General features: G+C 39.4%; 1 protein-coding gene across 2 annotated transcripts in view; it reads right to left on the bottom strand.

Annotated features, from left to right (window-relative positions):
* The window catches only part of LOC136877371 (dr1-associated corepressor), an 88,179-nt gene extending 71,314 nt beyond the window's left edge, over nucleotides 1-16,865 (bottom strand). The window contains exons 1-2 of one of the 2 annotated variants that reach the window (XR_010860754.2): nucleotides 16,728-16,865; nucleotides 7,882-8,866 (exon numbers count right to left, since the gene is read on the bottom strand). Coding sequence is in view for 1 of the 2 variants with exons in the window: in XM_067151350.2 (XP_067007451.2) it covers nucleotides 16,728-16,769 (42 nt within the window). In the remaining variant the exon portion in view is untranslated. Of the gene's footprint in view, nucleotides 1-7,881; nucleotides 8,867-16,727 lie in introns of those variants that run through there. The other variant, XM_067151350.2, reaches the window with a different exon arrangement.
* Between the last annotated feature and the right edge of the window lie 1,866 nt (nucleotides 16,866-18,731).

Raw genomic sequence — 18,731 nt, 5'->3', positions numbered from 1 at the left:
TATCAGCCTCTCATAATGGTACTTATCGCTTGGAAAGTAGAACCATGGTATTTGTCATGGTGTGGTACTAATAAAAAGTATCATAGACTTGCGGTGTTCCACACATTATGGTACTACTCACAGGTAATGAAATTCACACATGTAATACAGACCTACGGTGTTTCGCACATGGCGGCACCATTTACAGGCAACGCAAACCTATGGTTTCATCACATAAGTGTACTAACCACAGGGGCTCGTACTATCCCCTGGTGTTCCGTGTATAGTGAGTACTAACCATAGGCAACCCAGAACCCTGGTGTCGCTCATTTAGTGCTACTAATCACACGTACCGTAAAAGCCTGACCGCATGGTGCTCCTGCGTGATACTAATCACAAACCTATTTGGTACCTAACATAGTGGCACTACACGCAAGTAATAGAAACCCATGGTATTCCCCGCGTGGTGGTACTAATCACAAGTAGTTTCATGGTTCTTATCCAATCATCCCTTGGTTGCCCCTTTTAGTCGCCTCTTACGACAGGCAGGGGATACCGTGAGTGTATTCTTCGTCTGCGTCCCCCACCCACAGGGGGTTGTGTGTTTGGTCCGCGAGAGGTATTTTATTTCCCTCAAGTCCGCCAGCAAGCCGGTTAGGACCCCCCTATCCGCCACCTGGGACGTGTCACGTGGGAGTATCACCTCTCCCCCTGCTACGCCAGCGTAGTAGGTTCGTTGCCAAATAGAATACATAAAAGTTAACAAATGAACAATGAATCAGAATAATAAATTACATATACCACTCCATAAAAATGCAAGAAATCTTGGCTGATGCATGAGGGCCTTTTGAAGTGAAGTCACATCCCTCTACTTCGGATACCACATAAAACTGGAGGCCCGATGGCTATGATCACGGTATCACGTCACACAGAACTACAAAGCTTATTTTGCTTGAAAAGAGAACTAGACAATAAGCAATAATCACACTGTTTATTAAAACTTTTACTTGTAATCCATATTGTTCCTCATTTACTGTGCTACAGATTTTATAAATACTGCTACAGTACTACTTTCATACATCAAATAGCCAATGCTTTAATTGCAAGTAGCAATCACATATTTCCTCAGTCTAACGTGCAATGATTGTCAGAGGTAGCAAACAAGACCTGGGTAAAACTGTTGTTTTTCCCTGCTCTAACCTAAAATATCTTCATGTCATCTTGGACTGAACACTGTCCTTCAAGCAACACCTTCTGAACTTGGCACAAAATTGAGGACTCATAACACTCTCCATAAATTATGTGGAACTACCTGGGGATCATAATTATAAAGCTGGATTTCCTATCTAATCAACACTTTTTTATTTCCAACATACTCTCCTTTTAGATTGCCATATATATTTTTGTCTTGCAGATCTCACCAAAGTTCTTTGGTTTATGCAAACTTTTTTGAAACAACCACGTATTTCAAACGATCATATATGATTAATAGAGCGACAAGGCAATATGTCCTTTTGGTTTTCAGTCAAGTGGTATTTAATAGCTGGAAATCCAGACTCCAAATTAGCATTTCCATGGGAAAATATCAAAGCCATCTTTACGACTATCAGAATGATGGGTTTTAGATGTAGTTTTTACAATGAATTATTCCATTTTAGATACCAAGAAATATTTACTACTTTCCACAGTTACATGTACCTAGCACTTTTGTACATATAAGTTAAGTAAGAATTATCTATTCTTCATTTCCGAATTTTCATTATCGTCAATGGTACTGAAAAAAAAAAAAAAAAAAAAATCAAAGTTATCTTTGATGAGACCTGTAGCTTCATAGCAAGGAAGAGTGTATAGTTATTAAGCTTTCTCAGTTAAATCTTCTGCTATTCTGTTTTTTTTTTTTTGTTTTTTTTTTTTTTCATTAATAACTTCCAGTAATATACAGTATATTGATTCTAGTATAACCTTGTAAAATGGGCAATAGACACGTTTCATCCTATAAAGGCTCCAAGGCCAGATGAGATACTTCCAATACACCTACAGGAAAGGACGGGAGATACTTGTCAATGCCCTGACGGACCTTTTCAGAGCTAGTCTAGCTTTAGGGTACGTGCCGAAATCATGGTCTGAAGCTAAAGCAGTATTCATACCTAAGCCTGGAAGGGCAAATTATGCCCAAGCCGAAGCATACAGACCATTGTGTTTAACCTCCTTCATGCTGAAAGCAATGGAGAAAATTATGGATAAATATATCAGAAGAACGGTGCAACTGAACTCAACGTTACACGAAAACCAGTTTGTATATAGACCTGGCAGATCCACTGAAGTAGCACTCCACCAGTTGGTCTGTAAACTAGAGGAAAACCTAGAATATAAAGAAACTGCACTGGCAGCATTTCTAGATATGAAAGGAGCCTTCAGCAATACAACCTATGACTATGATCAAAGCATTGGAAAAGAGCAAGGTGAGTAAAACCGCCGTCAAATGGATTAAATCCATGTTAGACAGAAGGAAGATAAAAACAATCCTGTTTGAAGAAACGCTGACGGTTAGGGCCACCCGAGGCTGTGCTCAGGGAGGATTTCTTTTGCCTCTGTTATGGAACCTCGTGGTGAAGAAAATCATAGCTATGCTCAACGAACAGGGCTTTTTATACACGATGATATGCAGATGACCTAGTGATTATGGTACAAGGTAAGGTGATGAGTGTTATCCAGGATCTCATGCAAAGATAACTTAACCTTGTGGAGAACTGGTGTCGGGAAGAACAACTATCAGTCAACCTGAACAAGATAACTCTGGTCCCTTTTACAAGGAGAAAATTAGAGGGAAAGAGATCACTGAAGCTACTTGGACAAGATATATATATATATGGAAGAACAGGCACTGCACCTAGGTGTAGTGTTAGATAAAAATCTAAACTGGAATCCACATATAGAAAGGAACATAACCCGGGCCAAGAATTTGCTGTATGCACGTGAAAGAGCCGTTGGGAAGACATGGGTAATGTGGATATACACAATGATCATTAGACCGTTGATGGCCTATGCTGCAATCATCTGGTGGCAGAAAGTAAGTCAAGGAAAAGTCAGCAGTAGATTGGATAGCCTACAGAGAATGGCATGCATAGCCATAACTGGGGCTATGAGAACTACGCCTACAAAAGCCTTGAATATTTTACTAGACCTCCCATCACTATGCAATTTCATAAAAGGACAGGCTAGAATGAGTTCATATACTGTAGATCGGCACAATAAGAGTACTGGAATGGGTACAAGAGAAACAAATGGAGAACTGGAAAAATACTCCAGGATGCAGGCTTGCAAAAGAACTGATAAAAGGACCAAACAAGAAGCATACTAAAGAACTGTTGAAACTTAGCAGAGAAAATATAAGATGGGTAGTAAGACAGTTGACAGGACACTGTCATCTGAAAAAACACCTACATAGAACCGGAGTAAAGAGAGACATTATATGTAGGAAATGCAATGAAGCAGATGAATCAGCTGAACACATAGTTTTCGAATGAGAGGCGCTGGGTAGAATCAGACTCCCCACTCTAGGACTACCCGGTGAAGAGAGAGAAAAAATCCAAGAAGACCCAATAAGAACAACCTGCAGCTCTGTGAAGGGAGCAAGTATGTCTAGGTGGGAATGAAGGAAAATCATGGTAGCAAAAGATCTTAGAGGTCGACGCTAATTAGGAACTAATATTTAGAGGGCCCATGAAGAAAACAAGAATAATCCCAACCTACTGTTGCTTGCTTATGACTGTCAGAACAAAAGATCTTATTGCTTTGAATTTTAATGGGCTTCTTTAAGTTTTTCAATAGTGTTGATTAGGAATGTCTGGCATTCTTTCTTAAATCTCAAGACATCTAAAACAGACACAACTCTGAAAGGTTTTAGAAGTTCTGAAGTTTGATATCACATGTCAACTTTCTTATAACTATTTGCCAAGTCGCACTGACACAGGCAAGTCTTATGGCGATATTATGATAGAAAGGGCTAGGACTGGGAAGGAAGTAACCACAGCCTTAGTTAATGTAGAACCCCGTATATGCTTGGTGTGAAAACAGAAAACCATGGAAAATCCCCTTCAAAGATGCCAAGACTGGGATTCATACTCACTATCTCTCAAATGCAAGCTCACTATGTATCAAACTTACCTGGTGTCAATTTTCTTTGGTTCAAGAAAATTCTCAGGATTTGCAAGTTCAAAAGAAATATGCTTGCTTCCAATATCTGTAGCTTCATAATTCAAATAATAATGTGCCATTAGATTTGACATCAGCTTGATTAAATTGGAATAAAGGAAGGGAATCTTCTCAAGAATTGTTCACACTCTGAAATTATTAACGTTTTCAAGCCATCTTGTATAGCAATTTTTCAGTGAAAAAAATGTACCCTACTTCCTGTTATTGCCGTGTGCTCTGCCCGCCTAGCAGGTGTATAATGCAATATGCAGTGCATATCTTGAAGAAAAATATTCAAATTCTAGTGTAGAGCTTCCATTTCAGTCCTAATGGCATCAACAACATGGAAACCACACGCACTAATACTTACCGGTACATTACTACAAGGGTCTTCACAAATTATTTCTTCCTCACATTTTTTCATAAAGCTAATACTAACAGAAGATCCATCCATGGAAACCTGGAGAATGCTTCTCCTAGAAAGGGGTTATATGCTACTGTAGGAACTAGTGAACAAATCAACAGAAATTGCTTTTCCTAAAAATGCAGTTTTAATACTGGATGTGAACATTGTTCTTTTACATCAAAATATTTTACAAAAAGATCCATCTGTCACAACCCTAGGCCAAAGTATGGGATAAGTCTATGATGAATTGAAGCCTCCATGGCTCAGGTGGCAGCACGCCGGCCTCTCACCTCTGGGTTCCGTGGTTCAAATCCCGGTCACTCCATGTGAAATTTGTGCTGGACAAAGCGGAGGCGGGACAAGTTTTTCTCCGGGTACTGTGGTTTTCCCTGTCATCTTTCATTCCAGCAATGCTCTTCAATATCATTTCACTTCATCTGCCATTCATTAATCATTGCCCCAGAGGAGTGCGACAGGCTTTGGCAACCAGCACAACTCCTATCCTCGCCGCTAGATGGGACTTCATTCATTCCATTCCTGACCCAGTCGAATGACTGGAAACAGGCTGTGGATTTTCATTTTCATTTCTATGAAGAATTATATTATAGGAACACACTGTTTCTCTCAATACAAATTTTAAAGCAATTACCAACCACACCCCATGGCGCAACAGCCTCGAAGGACCATGGCCTACCAAGCGACCGATGCTCAGCCTGCAGGCTTACAGATTATGAGGCATCGTGAGGTCAACACGACGGATCCTTTCGGCCGTTATTCTTGGCTTTCTAGATCGGGGCCGCTATCTCACCGTCAGACAGTCAGCCCAGGCTGAGTGGACCTCAAACCAGCCCTCATATGCAGGTAAAAATCCCTGTCCTGGCTGGGAATCGAACCCGGGGACTCCGGGTAAGAGGCAGGCATGCTACCCTTACACCATGGGGCCAGCTTAAAGCAATGACACAATCTTTTAAAGTGGTTAAATTGTATCTCCATGGGGAGTACATATTTTTCAAAATGGAGAATTAACTTCTCGTTAACAGGTTAGCAATCCATACTTGCTAACATGGCGGGACGACGCAGTTGGTCTGCTACTGCTAAGCAGAGTCTTGGAGGGGCAGGCCAATCGAACTGATGAGCCCACATGGCACGTCTGGGCGAAACTCTACAAATGCATACAGCCTAACGACCCATAAGTTGGTTCTATTCCCGTGATTTTAAGATCTGCGGCTGTGAAAGCCATTTATGAAATTATTTGAAAGATTTCTACAATATCTGGACAGCATGAACGAGACGTTTCTTTCAACAATTCTCTGCATCCGTAACTTCATCTTTTATATAGAACGATGTCACCGAAGAAAGAGATACAGTAGTATTAGGAGTTGTGATAAGTATAGAGGTGGAGTTAGGAACAGAAGCCGATGAAGAAGGCCTGGTTCTTGACCTGATGGTTCAGCTGCAGTGGGACTTGAGCCAAAACCCCATTACAATGAAATTTGAGTAGATTTCAGTCCAACTATCTATTTGTATGACAGATAACTGATTCTATTAAAGAAACTATTTAAAATAGTTTATGTTGGATCCACCTTGTCAATATACTTTTAATGATTGAAAATTATATATTTTATCATACATGTTTCAGGAACAATATGCATTCCCTTCATCAGTGAAGTCAAATCAACAAATACTATTGAAATGAAGTTATTCATGCCTATTAAGCATTAACCACCACAGCTCAGAGAGTAAGAGATGCAACCATCTGTCTACAATCAACTTGATTTGACTTCACTGATGAAGGGAATGCATATTGTTCCTGAAACATGTATGAATAAATAATTTTCAATCATTTAAAGTGTATTGACACGATGGACCCAACATAAACTATTTTAAATAGTTTCTTTAATAGATTTAGACAAGTCAATACAGGATCAAATAAAATACCCATTATGGTTAAGTTTATCAACAGATAACTGACTGATGACCCATGTTGGAAAGTCTAAATGTCTTTTTACAAAGAGTACAATATGCATCAGTTTTGTTCTGGTCCCTTCCAAACTACCCAGCAAATTTACAATTAGAGAAGGGCCCAGCCATTGCTCATTAAAAATAGTACTCTTTCCTGCCATTTAATTAATACCGGTATTTCAAAAGTCTGTCATTGGTAATGAAAAATTTTCCACAAATGATACCGAAACAAATTAAAATTATTCATTGAAGAGAAAAGAAACAAGGCCTGAAAAGAATAACTAAAATACTATAATAATAATAATAATAATAATAATAATAATAATAATAATACTGGCTTTACGTCCCACGAACTACTTTTTTTTTCTTTTTTTTTTTTTTTTTTTTTACAGTTTTCGTAGATGCCAAGGTGCCCGAATTTAGTCCCACAGGAGATTTTTTATGTGCCAGTAAATCTACAGATACGAGGCTGACGTATTTGAACACCTTCAAATAGTGAGCCAGGTTCGAACCTGCCAAGTTGGGGTCAGAAGGCCAGCGCCTCAGCCACTTAGCCTGGCTAAAATACTACTGAAATAAAGTCTAAGGCATGATTGGTTATTGATGCCTATTGAAACCATTAACAACCACAGCTCAGAGAGTAACGGCCTTATTACACTATGCCGCCAGGAGGCGCAGCCAGCCACACCATCGGTGGCGCTGCTCGTCACTGGGCATTGATTGTTATGGAGCTTATTAGTTTAGGGCAGCCGGTGGCATCGCCACAAACTGGCTGCCATACCTCGCGACTGCGTTGGCAGCCACGGGTGGCGGAGAGTCGTGGCGGGGCATTGTATCATACCAAGCCTATTACACTGGGCAGCCAGGTGGCGCAACCAGTCGCGCCACCACTCGGTTTGACCACCGTGTGGTCAGTCTACTGTGCAATAGTGACGAGAGAACATGTCGGACAGCAAGTATACGTATATGCTCCTCCTTGTACTTTTGATGAAGAAGAGAAAGATGCATGTACGCCCTATGTTATCGTTAAGGGAACCTAAAGGGTTGTACTATACTCTTTTTGACGAACTGTGTTCAGACAACAATAAGTTTTTTAATTACTTAAGAATGTCTAAATTGTCCTTCTTTGAATTATTGTCATTGATAAGGTTGATATTACTGGGGAAGATACCAAAATGAGAAAATGCATCACACCAGAAGAAAAGCTCGTAGTCACTTTGAGGTAAGTAAAACGATAAATTGTATTTCAAGTTATTAACTTTATTGCATTAGGAAATATTAACTAGTTTGGAAACAGTAAAAATTAACAGAATATTAATATTTTAGTTCAATATTTTTTATTGAAGATTTACTTCTATTCCTCTTTCAATCATATTACTGAATGCAATTTTATATGTTAATACCAAACTTATCCTATTCTATCAAAAGGATATTGATTCAAAGTATGACTAAAAGTAATAACATTTAATTCCAAAATGTAATAAAATATATGAATTGTTTTACATGTTTATGTTGAGCGTTTGTATGTACAGTAAGTTAAATATACTCCACATTGAACAGCAAAGGTTCACTCATTTGAATATCAGAATCTTCATTTGATGTGACTGAAGGGTCTGCAGGTGGAGGAGATTTTAAGGGCATATTTGCATCTTGGCGTTGTTGAAACCGAGTCTGGAAGAAATGAATTTGTGATTGTTGATTCACTAGTCCTGGCGAAGGCATTGATTGCTGTTACATAGGATGCTGTTCCACTGGACTTGGATATTGCATGCGTTGTATTTGCATAGGATACTGTACCACTGATGGTGAAGGCATAGGACTGGAGGGTCCAGTACAACCCACTTGCTGCCATCCTTGCTTACAGCTCTTTGGGCAGCAGCTACGAGAGAAATCATATCTGCCCGGAGTTGTAATTTTCTTTCAGCAGGCACTTTATGAATCTCGACTAATATAGAGAGGAGAAACAACTTATCCTCATCTGTTTCTTCCAAAGTGCGAGATTTCTCTTCTGATGCAATCCTTTTCTTGAGAACTTCAATTAGGTCATGCTCGTTGCTGGTTCTTTTTTTAGATTTACTCTGAGAGTTACTAGATGTACACCCACTATCAAACGAGATTGTTCATTTTTTTTCTTCATTCACAATGTCTTCTTTGTCCACATTTGTAATAGTTTTTTCACTGCAGTTTTTAAAAACGTACCTGTTCAAAATGTGTGTACTGATTTTTCCTGGCTGTAGCTGAACCACTTTTAGACACCCTTTAATCGAAGAAGTTCTCTTGTGTAGCATGAATGGGTGGATTTCCACTTCCTCTGAATGAGTGTCACTGAAAAAAAAAAAACAAAAAAAAAAAAAAAGTACAATAGAATAAAAAACAGACAGACAGAAGAGTCATCTTTTATCACACCGTATAAATAGTTACCGTAACCCTACAGTGGTAACGTGAGAAAATCTCCTGTCATCGGTAATATTAAGTCTGTGAGACGAATTTAAATTTTCTGTTATTATAAAACAAGGGATTATGAATGGTTTTCAGCTATAATTATGGTAAGCTGAAACGAATACAAAAGCTACACGTACAGCACAAAATATTATTATTCCAAGACAGTGTCTTTAAGAGAAGACCTGATGAGGGCTCATTAAATATTCCTGAAGCTCTTTTTTTTTTTTTTTTTTTTTTTTTTACTTCTCCCCCCAATTACTTACTTGTTAACAGAATCATACATAACAAATTTTATTTCTGTAGTTGAAACAGATGGAGAAAAGCCTTCACAAGAATGACACAGTTTCACTTAGAGCTTGATCTATAAAGAAACTTTCTGTTTAGCGACATTACTTAAGAATAACAAAGTTTAATTACTTACTGACGTTATTCCTCTTAGCCAAGGACTGCTGCTCAAAATCAGCTAGGAATGTACAAATGATTTCATTTCAAGCATTCAGTTTTACTTGCTTATTACTATAAGCTTCAGAACTGGCGTCCCAAATGGCAGGCTGTTGTTCAACAGCACAAATGAAATCTTCTGTATTCACTTTGTTGTCCAATAACTTCTGGCACTCTTTCAGGGCTTCTTCTTCCTGCTTTTCCCTTTTGTCTTGTCTACACTCTCACTTCCACTCATATGCATAGTGACAATCTGTAGTTCACTACTCGCATAAATAAAACAATGCATAGAGAAAAGTGCGAGAAAAACAAAGACCAGATTTCTCTGCCTGCGAGAACTACCGAACTATCGTGGGACCGAACGAGTTATTGGCAGCGCCACCGGCTGCCCTGCACGTTACATGTAATAAATATCATTTTTGGTCCGTATTGATGATATTTGATTGAAATAAAACTGAGTCACCGGTGGTGCCGCCTGGCGACCTAGTGTAATAGGAGCCTAAGAAATGCCACCATCTGTCTACAGTAAGATGGTACTTACTGTAGTTCAATACAACTCTTACCGTATCTATAACCCACAAGTAACCCAAGTGTACTAGCAACAGGCAAAACAATACAACACAATCCCCTTGATACCCCAACTTACCTTGACTATCTTAGAATTTAAATTTTCTGAAATTCTTTTCTGTTTTCCACATATTAACAGCAACATACAACTTTATACCTTAATCTGTGAAGTGTATTGGTATACACACATTTTCCCTGATTTTTGAACAAGTTTAATTAATTTCCTTGACTTTCTGCCTATACTCCAGTGACCAAAAGTCAATTTCCCTGACTATAGGTCTGTGGGAACCCTGTATTGTTGAGCTCATGTAACGCGGTCTTCCAACACATTCTGCAAACTTTTCATTTAATGTTTCATGAGGTTCTGTGAATGAAAATTGCTACTGAGACGACTTTGGGTCCGGAAGATGCTGCAAGATCTGTAACATTAACTAATGATGGATCCAACTTCCGTTGTGCCGCAAATGTACTGGGAAAATCACCCACAAGTGTGCATAGAACTGTAAGGCATTACTGAGAACACAACACCTTTCATAGACAACATGGATCTGGATCAGGTTGTCTGATATCTACATCAACCAGAGATGCCCGAGTGGCCAGGAGTGTGTAAAAGTTGTATTCTAGGAGTATAACTTGAATGCTGCCAAAGGAACACTCAAGCAATATTTATTCATTGCTGTTTTATGATTTAAATTATTATTTTTATTTAAATAAGAGATACATAAAAATTCATGAACATTTTTTGCATTCTGATTACCATTCTAGTACATTAAATGTGAATTTTTTAAAACATCAAAGTGTCATGTGTTTTTTCCTCATCAGTGTACCTATTTACCGAAGGAAAGCATGTATATAAGAGCTGTTTCTTTATTAGTGGCAACTATTAATTACAAGTGATACAAAGGAGGTAACCTCTTTGACAGAGGTATTGAAGAGATTGCAACGTTACAGTTGTACAGGCTACAAGACGTCTAGGGGAGGTGTGCAATGTCAATATTAGTGAGTGGACAGTGAGAAGACTACTAAGAGAGGCAGATCTGACTTCAAGAAGATCTCTTACTGGTCCCCAGCTGCTGTGCCAGTGTCAGTTAGCTCAAGAACATCAGAATTGGGCACAGGAGCAATGTCCTTTTCACTGATGAATCCAGATTCAACCTCAGCTCTGCAGATGGAAGGGAAAGGGTGCAGAGGAAACCTGGTGAGCACTATTCTACATGTACTTTCTAAGCAAGAACACCTTGCAGAGGAGGTTCTATCATGGTATGTGGGGTGGGGCACTTCTCAAGCCCAAAGCCCAAACTGGGCTGGCATTCATCACACTAAATGCACAGTGGCACATAGTAGAGATTCTTCTCTAACACATCATCCGTTTTACTTCCTATATTGGAGAAAATTTAGTTTTAATGCATCAAAACGCCTGTCCGCATGCTGCATGGTGTGTATCTACATTCCTAAGGGAGACAGATATCATCTGGCGAGCACAAAGCTGTAACTTAAACCCAATCGAGCATCTGAGGGACCAGCTCAGTTAACGCGAGTCCATCAACAAGATTATCAAAACCTGGCCGAACTGCAGGTACTTCTTCATGAATGGGATGCTATACCACAAAATTATCTTGCATCTTAATTGCCAGCATGCTGAACAGAATGCAAGCTGTTATTGCTTCATATGATGGCAACACCCATTATTGTGTGTCCAGAGCCATTTGCAAGTGGCTGATCACTTTGTTTCTTCTTCATAAGACGCCGTCTCCGAGTGGAGGTTGGCGATCCACGTAACTAGCTTTCATCTTGACAGCGCAGAATGGAATGCCATTTCTGAAGTACAGCAGTGCCATCTTCAAAGGTCTTTAAGCCATGAATTTCTTCTTCTCCCAACAGATCTCTTCCCCTGTATCTTCCCTTCGATAATAAGCTGTAATAACTGATACCTCTCACCTCTCATGATATGTCCTAGGTATTGCGTTTTCCTCTGTTTTATGGTGAGCAGTAGTTCTTTTTGCTTTTTCATCCGACGAAGGACCTCGGCATTTGAGATTTTCATTACCCAGGATATCTGCAAGAGACGGCGATACAGGAACATTTCGAAGGCATCAATATGTTTTTCTATGATTGGATCCAGAGTCCAGCTTTCACATCCATATAGGAGAACAGAAAATATATAGCAGCGGATCATATGAATTCGTAGTTGGAGACTGAGATCTGACCTCACAAAGAATTTCTTCATGGTAATGAATTGTTTCCTGGCCTGCTCAATTCTAGATATTATCTCCCGTTTGGAGTTACATTGGTCATCCAAGATGGTACCCAGATATTTGCTAGTTGCTTTACGTCGCACCGACACAGATAGGTCTTATGGCGACGATGGGACAGGAAAGGGCTAGGAGTGGGAGGGAAGCGGCCGTGGCCTTAATTAAGGTACAGCCCCAGCATTTGCCTGGTGTGAAAATGGGAAACCACGGAAAACCATTTTCAGTGCTGCCGACAGTGGGGTTCGAACCTACTATCTCCCGAATACTGGATACTGGCCACACTTAAGCGACTGCAGCTATCGAGCTCGGTCCCAGATATTTGAGAGAAGACACTTGCTCAACTATTTTTATCTTTTATTGTGAGATTTGTCCGAATTGTCTCCTTAGAGAACACCATCAGTTTAGTTTTTAAGGGGTTAACATATAATCCAAACTCTTCACTGTGCTAAACTAAGGAGTTTATCATGCACTGAAGGGCAGGCATGTCATCAGCTATGACAACAGTATCATCTGCTAAATTTTGAATTAGATTGCTCAGGGTATTAACAATAATATCACACAGGTAAACATTGACTGCAAAGTTTTTAACTATTTTAGTGTTGTTATAACAAACAAGATATAAACAAATATTTTCAACTTCCGGTGTTCTACAGCTCATTCATAATCATGTAACACTGGGACTTACCACTCGGTTGCTGACATCATGCGGATTAGAGTGCTCGCATGGGATTTGCACACACTACACTATGTGATAGTCAAGCTAAACATTTAAACTCCGTATAACTGATGCAATAATGACAATTTTTCATTTAAATAAACAATTTTACAGCGCAGTATTTATGTTTTAATTTGGAGCACTCAATGATTCAAATATATATTACTAGGTTATGTTAGCTGTGCGGCCTATACAAATAGCAGGGTGGTGCACCCTTTTAAAAGGTCCTAGGGAGGTCAATGCTCTTTGACAGTTCCTCTATGCAGTCCCCAGCATTGTGTAGAACCCGCTGCCAGTGGTATGGAAGCCATAGTATCCCTGTTGTAACATCTGACCTCTGGATGATGAGAATGGAACGGTCTATCACCTGCAAAACTTCAGCAACAGAGGTTGCTTGACCTTCAATATAAAAATCACAGGGGTTTGAATCTGCAGAGTATGGGGGATGATAAATCACTTCCCAGCCCCATTAAATAGCTATATACTGTAAATCAGCCACCTGCAAAATGATAGGAGACAATGCTTCTTGCGCAACAATGGTCGCAGGTGATGTTACAAAACATACATTAATGGTGAGCGACTGCAAGAAAACCTTCCTTGACAACGTTGCAAGATGGTAAATGAGGTGAAAAGCCAGGTTTAACCATAAGGAAAAGTTTATTTTTTTTTAAATAGGAAAGGGTTAGGATAGGGAAGGAAGTGACCATGGCCTTAATTAGGATACAGCCTCAGCATTTGTCTGGTGCGAAAATGGGACAAAAAGGAAAATGGTTTTCAGGGCTACCGATAATGTGGTTTGAACCTACTATATCCCAAATACAAGCTCACAGCTACATGATCCAAACCGTGCAGCCACTTGTTTGGTAGAGGAAAAGTCCTCTCAGTTCTAATTACTGTGTTGATGGAGTGGAAATACTGTAAGTGCCTAGGTGTTAATATAAAGAGAGATCTTCATTGGGGTAATCACATTAAAGGGACTCTAAATAAAGGATACAGATATCTTTATATGATTATGAGTAGGGCTCGGATGTTTAAGACCTAAAAATGGCTCAAATAAGCAAGCAAATATGACCTCAAAAGTGACGAAATATGACGTAAAAATTACAAAATATGACCCAAAAATGATTAATCTAAATATGGCAATTTTAAAATAAGTTGAAACAGCAATTCCTTTAATACATATTTGTTAACTAAATTCTTTATTCTTACTTTCATATTAATTTTCTGAATATATATGTTTAGCAGTTATTCGCAGTCTATTGTTCTTCCTTCACTTATCAAACATTTGTGAATCCATACACAGGTACCTATAAAGTTCATGTGATTGTTGTACTGAAAGTTCAACACTTCTCACAATTTCAATACCTGCATGAATTTCTAAGCTAGCAGCTTCTAAACGATTAATTGCACTCGATACAATTCCAAAGTTCGACTTAATATATGCCAGAATTTCTGATAAACTGTTGGAAAACAATTCCTGCGCGATGTTGATAGAAGAGGCAGAGTTATACCACTTGTATTAACTGCAGATGTGGTGCCAAGAAGCAGTTTTGTGAATGCTAGTCAGCATTCGATAAGTTGAAGATGATTTTGCACAGCTATAGCTGTCGTCAAACCACCGAATTATGACCGAAATATGACGTTTCTACAAAAATAGCTCAAAATATGACCTTATGACAAAAACTAGCCAAAATATGCATTTATATGACAATTAAAAATCACTTAATTGTGATGATAATCACCTGATATGCACCAAAATCCAATCAGGCAAGAAAATGGAGACAAAGAAAAAAATATGACTTTTCCTAAACATCTGAGCCTAGTTATGAGGGTAGTAAGGATGTGAACGAGAGGGCATATAAGTAGGGCCTAACTGGTAAGACTTCAATTAGAGTAAGGTTCTAGTGTATGGGATCCTCACCAGGATTACTTAATTAGAGAACTGGAAAAGATTCACAGGAAAGTAGCACAATTTGTTCTTGGCGATTTCTGACAAAAGAGTAGTCTTACGAAAATGCTGCAAACTTTGGGCTGGGAAGACTAATGGTATGGGCTGACCTGTCAGTGGAGAGATGGCGTGGAATGACATTAGCAGACGGATAAGCTTGAATGGAATTTTTAAAAGTAGGAAAGATCATAATACGAAGATAAAGTTTGAATTCGAGAGGACAAATTGGGGCAAATATTTGTTTACGCCCTATAGGAAGAGGAATTGGAGATTGGAATAATTTACCAAGGGAGATGTTCAATAAATTTCAGACTTCTTTGAAATAATTTAAGATAGGGATTCTGCTACCTGAGCGACAGTCCTAAATGCAGATCAATGGTGAGAGATGGTTTCTCCTTGGGGCAGAGTATGTAGGCTATTAAGATAACACCATCACAGTTGTACCAGAATCCCCATCACCTTCACATTGCTGGGGATGTCACAGAGCAATAAATGGATGATTCCAAGTTCTGTGAGGTAGGTTGGGTAATACCTCTAATGTGTGTACATGAGGAACACTAGTTCCATTTCTTAGTGTAATAAACAGCCCTCATCATCATAGAATCCCTCCAGCGTGCTGGGTAGGGTGGTGTTGAATGAGTCTTCGCCATTGTTCTCTGTCCAGAAACATCATCTCTCTTACCTCAGCCCTCGTATATTGATTAATTAAATATTTTTAAAATTTTAGATTAACGCCTAGTTTCCATGTAAAAAGAACAAAGAGCCTAGATTCTCTTAACATAACGGGAAAGGTTGTTTTGTTTGAATTTTAATTCAATTCAATTATCGGTTGATTTATGCTGTGTTTAGTCATAGAAGTCTGAATATTATAAGAAAAAGCTTGTGTGAAGATTTGAGGCTAGAAATTCAGTACAGTACCAAATATGATAACCATGACATAACATTTGCTAAATGTTTAAAACTCAATAACACTGTTCCTTTAAGTTAGGCCCTAGTGAACAACTAGCCTGGATGATGATATTTATTATTGACCTGGTACCTGCTCACTGTGGTTCACTCAGAAAAGCGCCTACATGTAGAGTGATCTCATTCATATTATGAGGGATCAATTGTTGTACAATTACTCAGCTCAGATATATATGGTACTAGCCTCTATTAACACTAACTGAAAGGAAAAGAGGTGTGACTCAACCGAGGATTCCCACAAATACCATTTTAAAATTGATACTTGCTTCATTTGTTTTATCAAGCCATGAAGGACCTTCATATCATGTTGCTAGTCAGTAAATTTTATGAGAATAAATCAAAATCTACTAATAGATAAAAAAGGGTAAACAGAAACGACAAGGCTCAAACTTAGCACACTTTAAAACAACACGCAGGGCAGAACACATGCAGTAAATGCAGTAACTGCCAAATATCTTGAAGTTTAGGATGCATAATGCTGAGATATCTATCCAAGTAACAATAATAAATCAGTTAGGGCGCTGATTATTAGCTCTGAAGGAAATGGAGGCAGAGTATGTTTTAACTTGGATGATCTATTAAGACGACTAATATTTTTTATCGTTGGACTACCCATAACCACAATTTGCAAACCAAGTGGGATGACCTATGTCCATGGGATATGCACTGATATTTACATCCAAACTAGAGTCATTTATAGAAAGTAAGTTAATAGTCGATAACCGTTAAGAACTTGCTCAAAGGCAATTCACCAACTTCGTTATCAAACTGAGAAGCATAACCTCAATACAACACTTAGTCGAAACTACTTTCTCTACATGACCTATCAACCATGTAAGACCGATGAAAACTTACAGCAGGAAAGCGGGCGTTATATTTCTTTTTCTTGCTGGGCATGTTTGACTAGCCAATACGCACTGCTATTCACAAATAGAAACAAGTGCCCAGATACGCGTATTGCCAATAATCACTACACAACAACCTACAACAACCACGACTGGACTCGCACTGAAAATGAAAAACACAGAAAGGAAACCGTCACTATCGATAGTCGATCAATCGTAAAATTTCGATTGTTGCACCATTGAATCAAGACAACTAAAATCAGTACCGTCAAGACCGACTTCAATATCACAGATCTTAATGTTACTATCGATTGGCGGGAAAATAGTGGAATTCGTGGTGACTGACTGACAAAGGTTTTCATTCCCCACCCTAAAAGGGTGGGACTGGCCACCTAGAGGGTTAAGCCCTCTCTTTGGCCAAGAGATGCGGATGGGTTGGGGAGATGTGATGGTGGAAGAAGGGGGGTAAAGGAAGTGAAGCAGGAGGAGATGGGAGGGGTTTGTTTTCTTACCTAAGGGGTTTAGCAGTAGGGCAACAGGGATTCTAAAACAATGGGAGTTGAATCACCATTTTCCTACGAGGTCATTGACCCATAGTACCACGTGCTATTGTTTACAAACAAGACCACGTGCTTTTGTTTACAAACATAAGCACGTGTTAGGCGCGGAATTTGAACAAGAATAACCCTAACCTCACAGACGTCATCTTGAAGGGTCCTAACCTCACTCCACGTGCTTTTTAAGACCACGTACTCTTGTTTTGACAGGTGTGAGGTGAGGAATTTGAATAACTGTGCAAGGCTAACCTCACAGACGTCACCTGGAAGGGCTCTAACCTCACTCCACGTGCTTTTGTGTAGAAAACACGACCACGTGCTCTTGTTTGACAGGTGTCAACACGATCACGAACTCTTGTTTGACAGGTATGAGGCGCGGAATTTGAACAAGAGTGCAAGGGGTCTAACCTCACTCCACGTGCTTTTGTTTACAAAACAAGTCCAGGCGCTCTTGTTTGACAGGTGTAAGGCACGGAATTTGAATGAGTGTGCAAGGCTAACCTCACAGAAGCTATCTTGGAGGGGTCTAACTACACAGTGCCTAGTTTTTCGGCCAGATACTCTTCCGGCACCATCTTGCCTGTCATGACCGCGTGTCGCGACGCGCCCCCTTTCATGTCTCAGTGCCGAGCGAACGGACTCGAGCTAGTCTCGAATCCGCGACCTCCGAGACCAAGGATACTGAGTATTGATCTAGAGCAGGGATGGCGAACCTATGCCACGCGTGTCACTAGGTGACACGCAAACACAATTTCGGTGGCACACCACATGCACATATTAACGTTCTTATGCACGTCTTGTTCTATAGACTATACTTATCTCATACATCGTATAGTCAGAATGTTTCAAGTTTAAGATATAAGTACAGAAAATATAAATTCAGGTTCCATTCGGACGTGCATTATGGCAACACTGATAGATATAAATGTCTGATGCAGCCGGCGAGGCATTCACTCAACCACGTCCGTCAATTAGTGAAGTTTAGTGAGTGTGTGGTTGTGTAAATGTTCATTACTTTGAAATTTGTAAGAGAAATAGTTGTCAAAAGATTATCCAATTTTGAGATTTGGAAAAACTACGGCATTTTATTTCAAAGCCTCATATTGCACACACAAGTGATATGAAGGTCAATTTTTGAGTGGTTAGATATTGACAGTTTAGAAATGGAGTTGACTGAATTTCAAGAAAGCAGTACATGGGGAAAAAATTCGTACAGCTTGGTAAAGCATTGGTGAAAATCGAGTGTGATGGTGAATACTCTCTCCACAAACCGGAGAACTTAATGCTTGAACAGAGGAACAGCCTCGGCCATGAAGAAACTTGCTTCAGCGCTACTTAGCCTACACTATTTTCTACAATGAACGCCAACAGTTAGAAACCGTCTTGGTTCAGATCTAAGTGCTTCTTGCTCGTTATTGAAGACAAGAAGTTATGAACCTAACATAAATGACATGGCT

The sequence above is a fragment of the Anabrus simplex genome, chromosome 7 (genome assembly GCF_040414725.1).
Source record: "Anabrus simplex isolate iqAnaSimp1 chromosome 7, ASM4041472v1, whole genome shotgun sequence".
NCBI classification, from domain to species: Eukaryota; Metazoa; Arthropoda; class Insecta; order Orthoptera; family Tettigoniidae; genus Anabrus; species Anabrus simplex.
The sequence above is the reverse complement of the archived record's forward strand: the minus strand, read 5'-3'. Positions and strand labels throughout refer to the sequence as shown.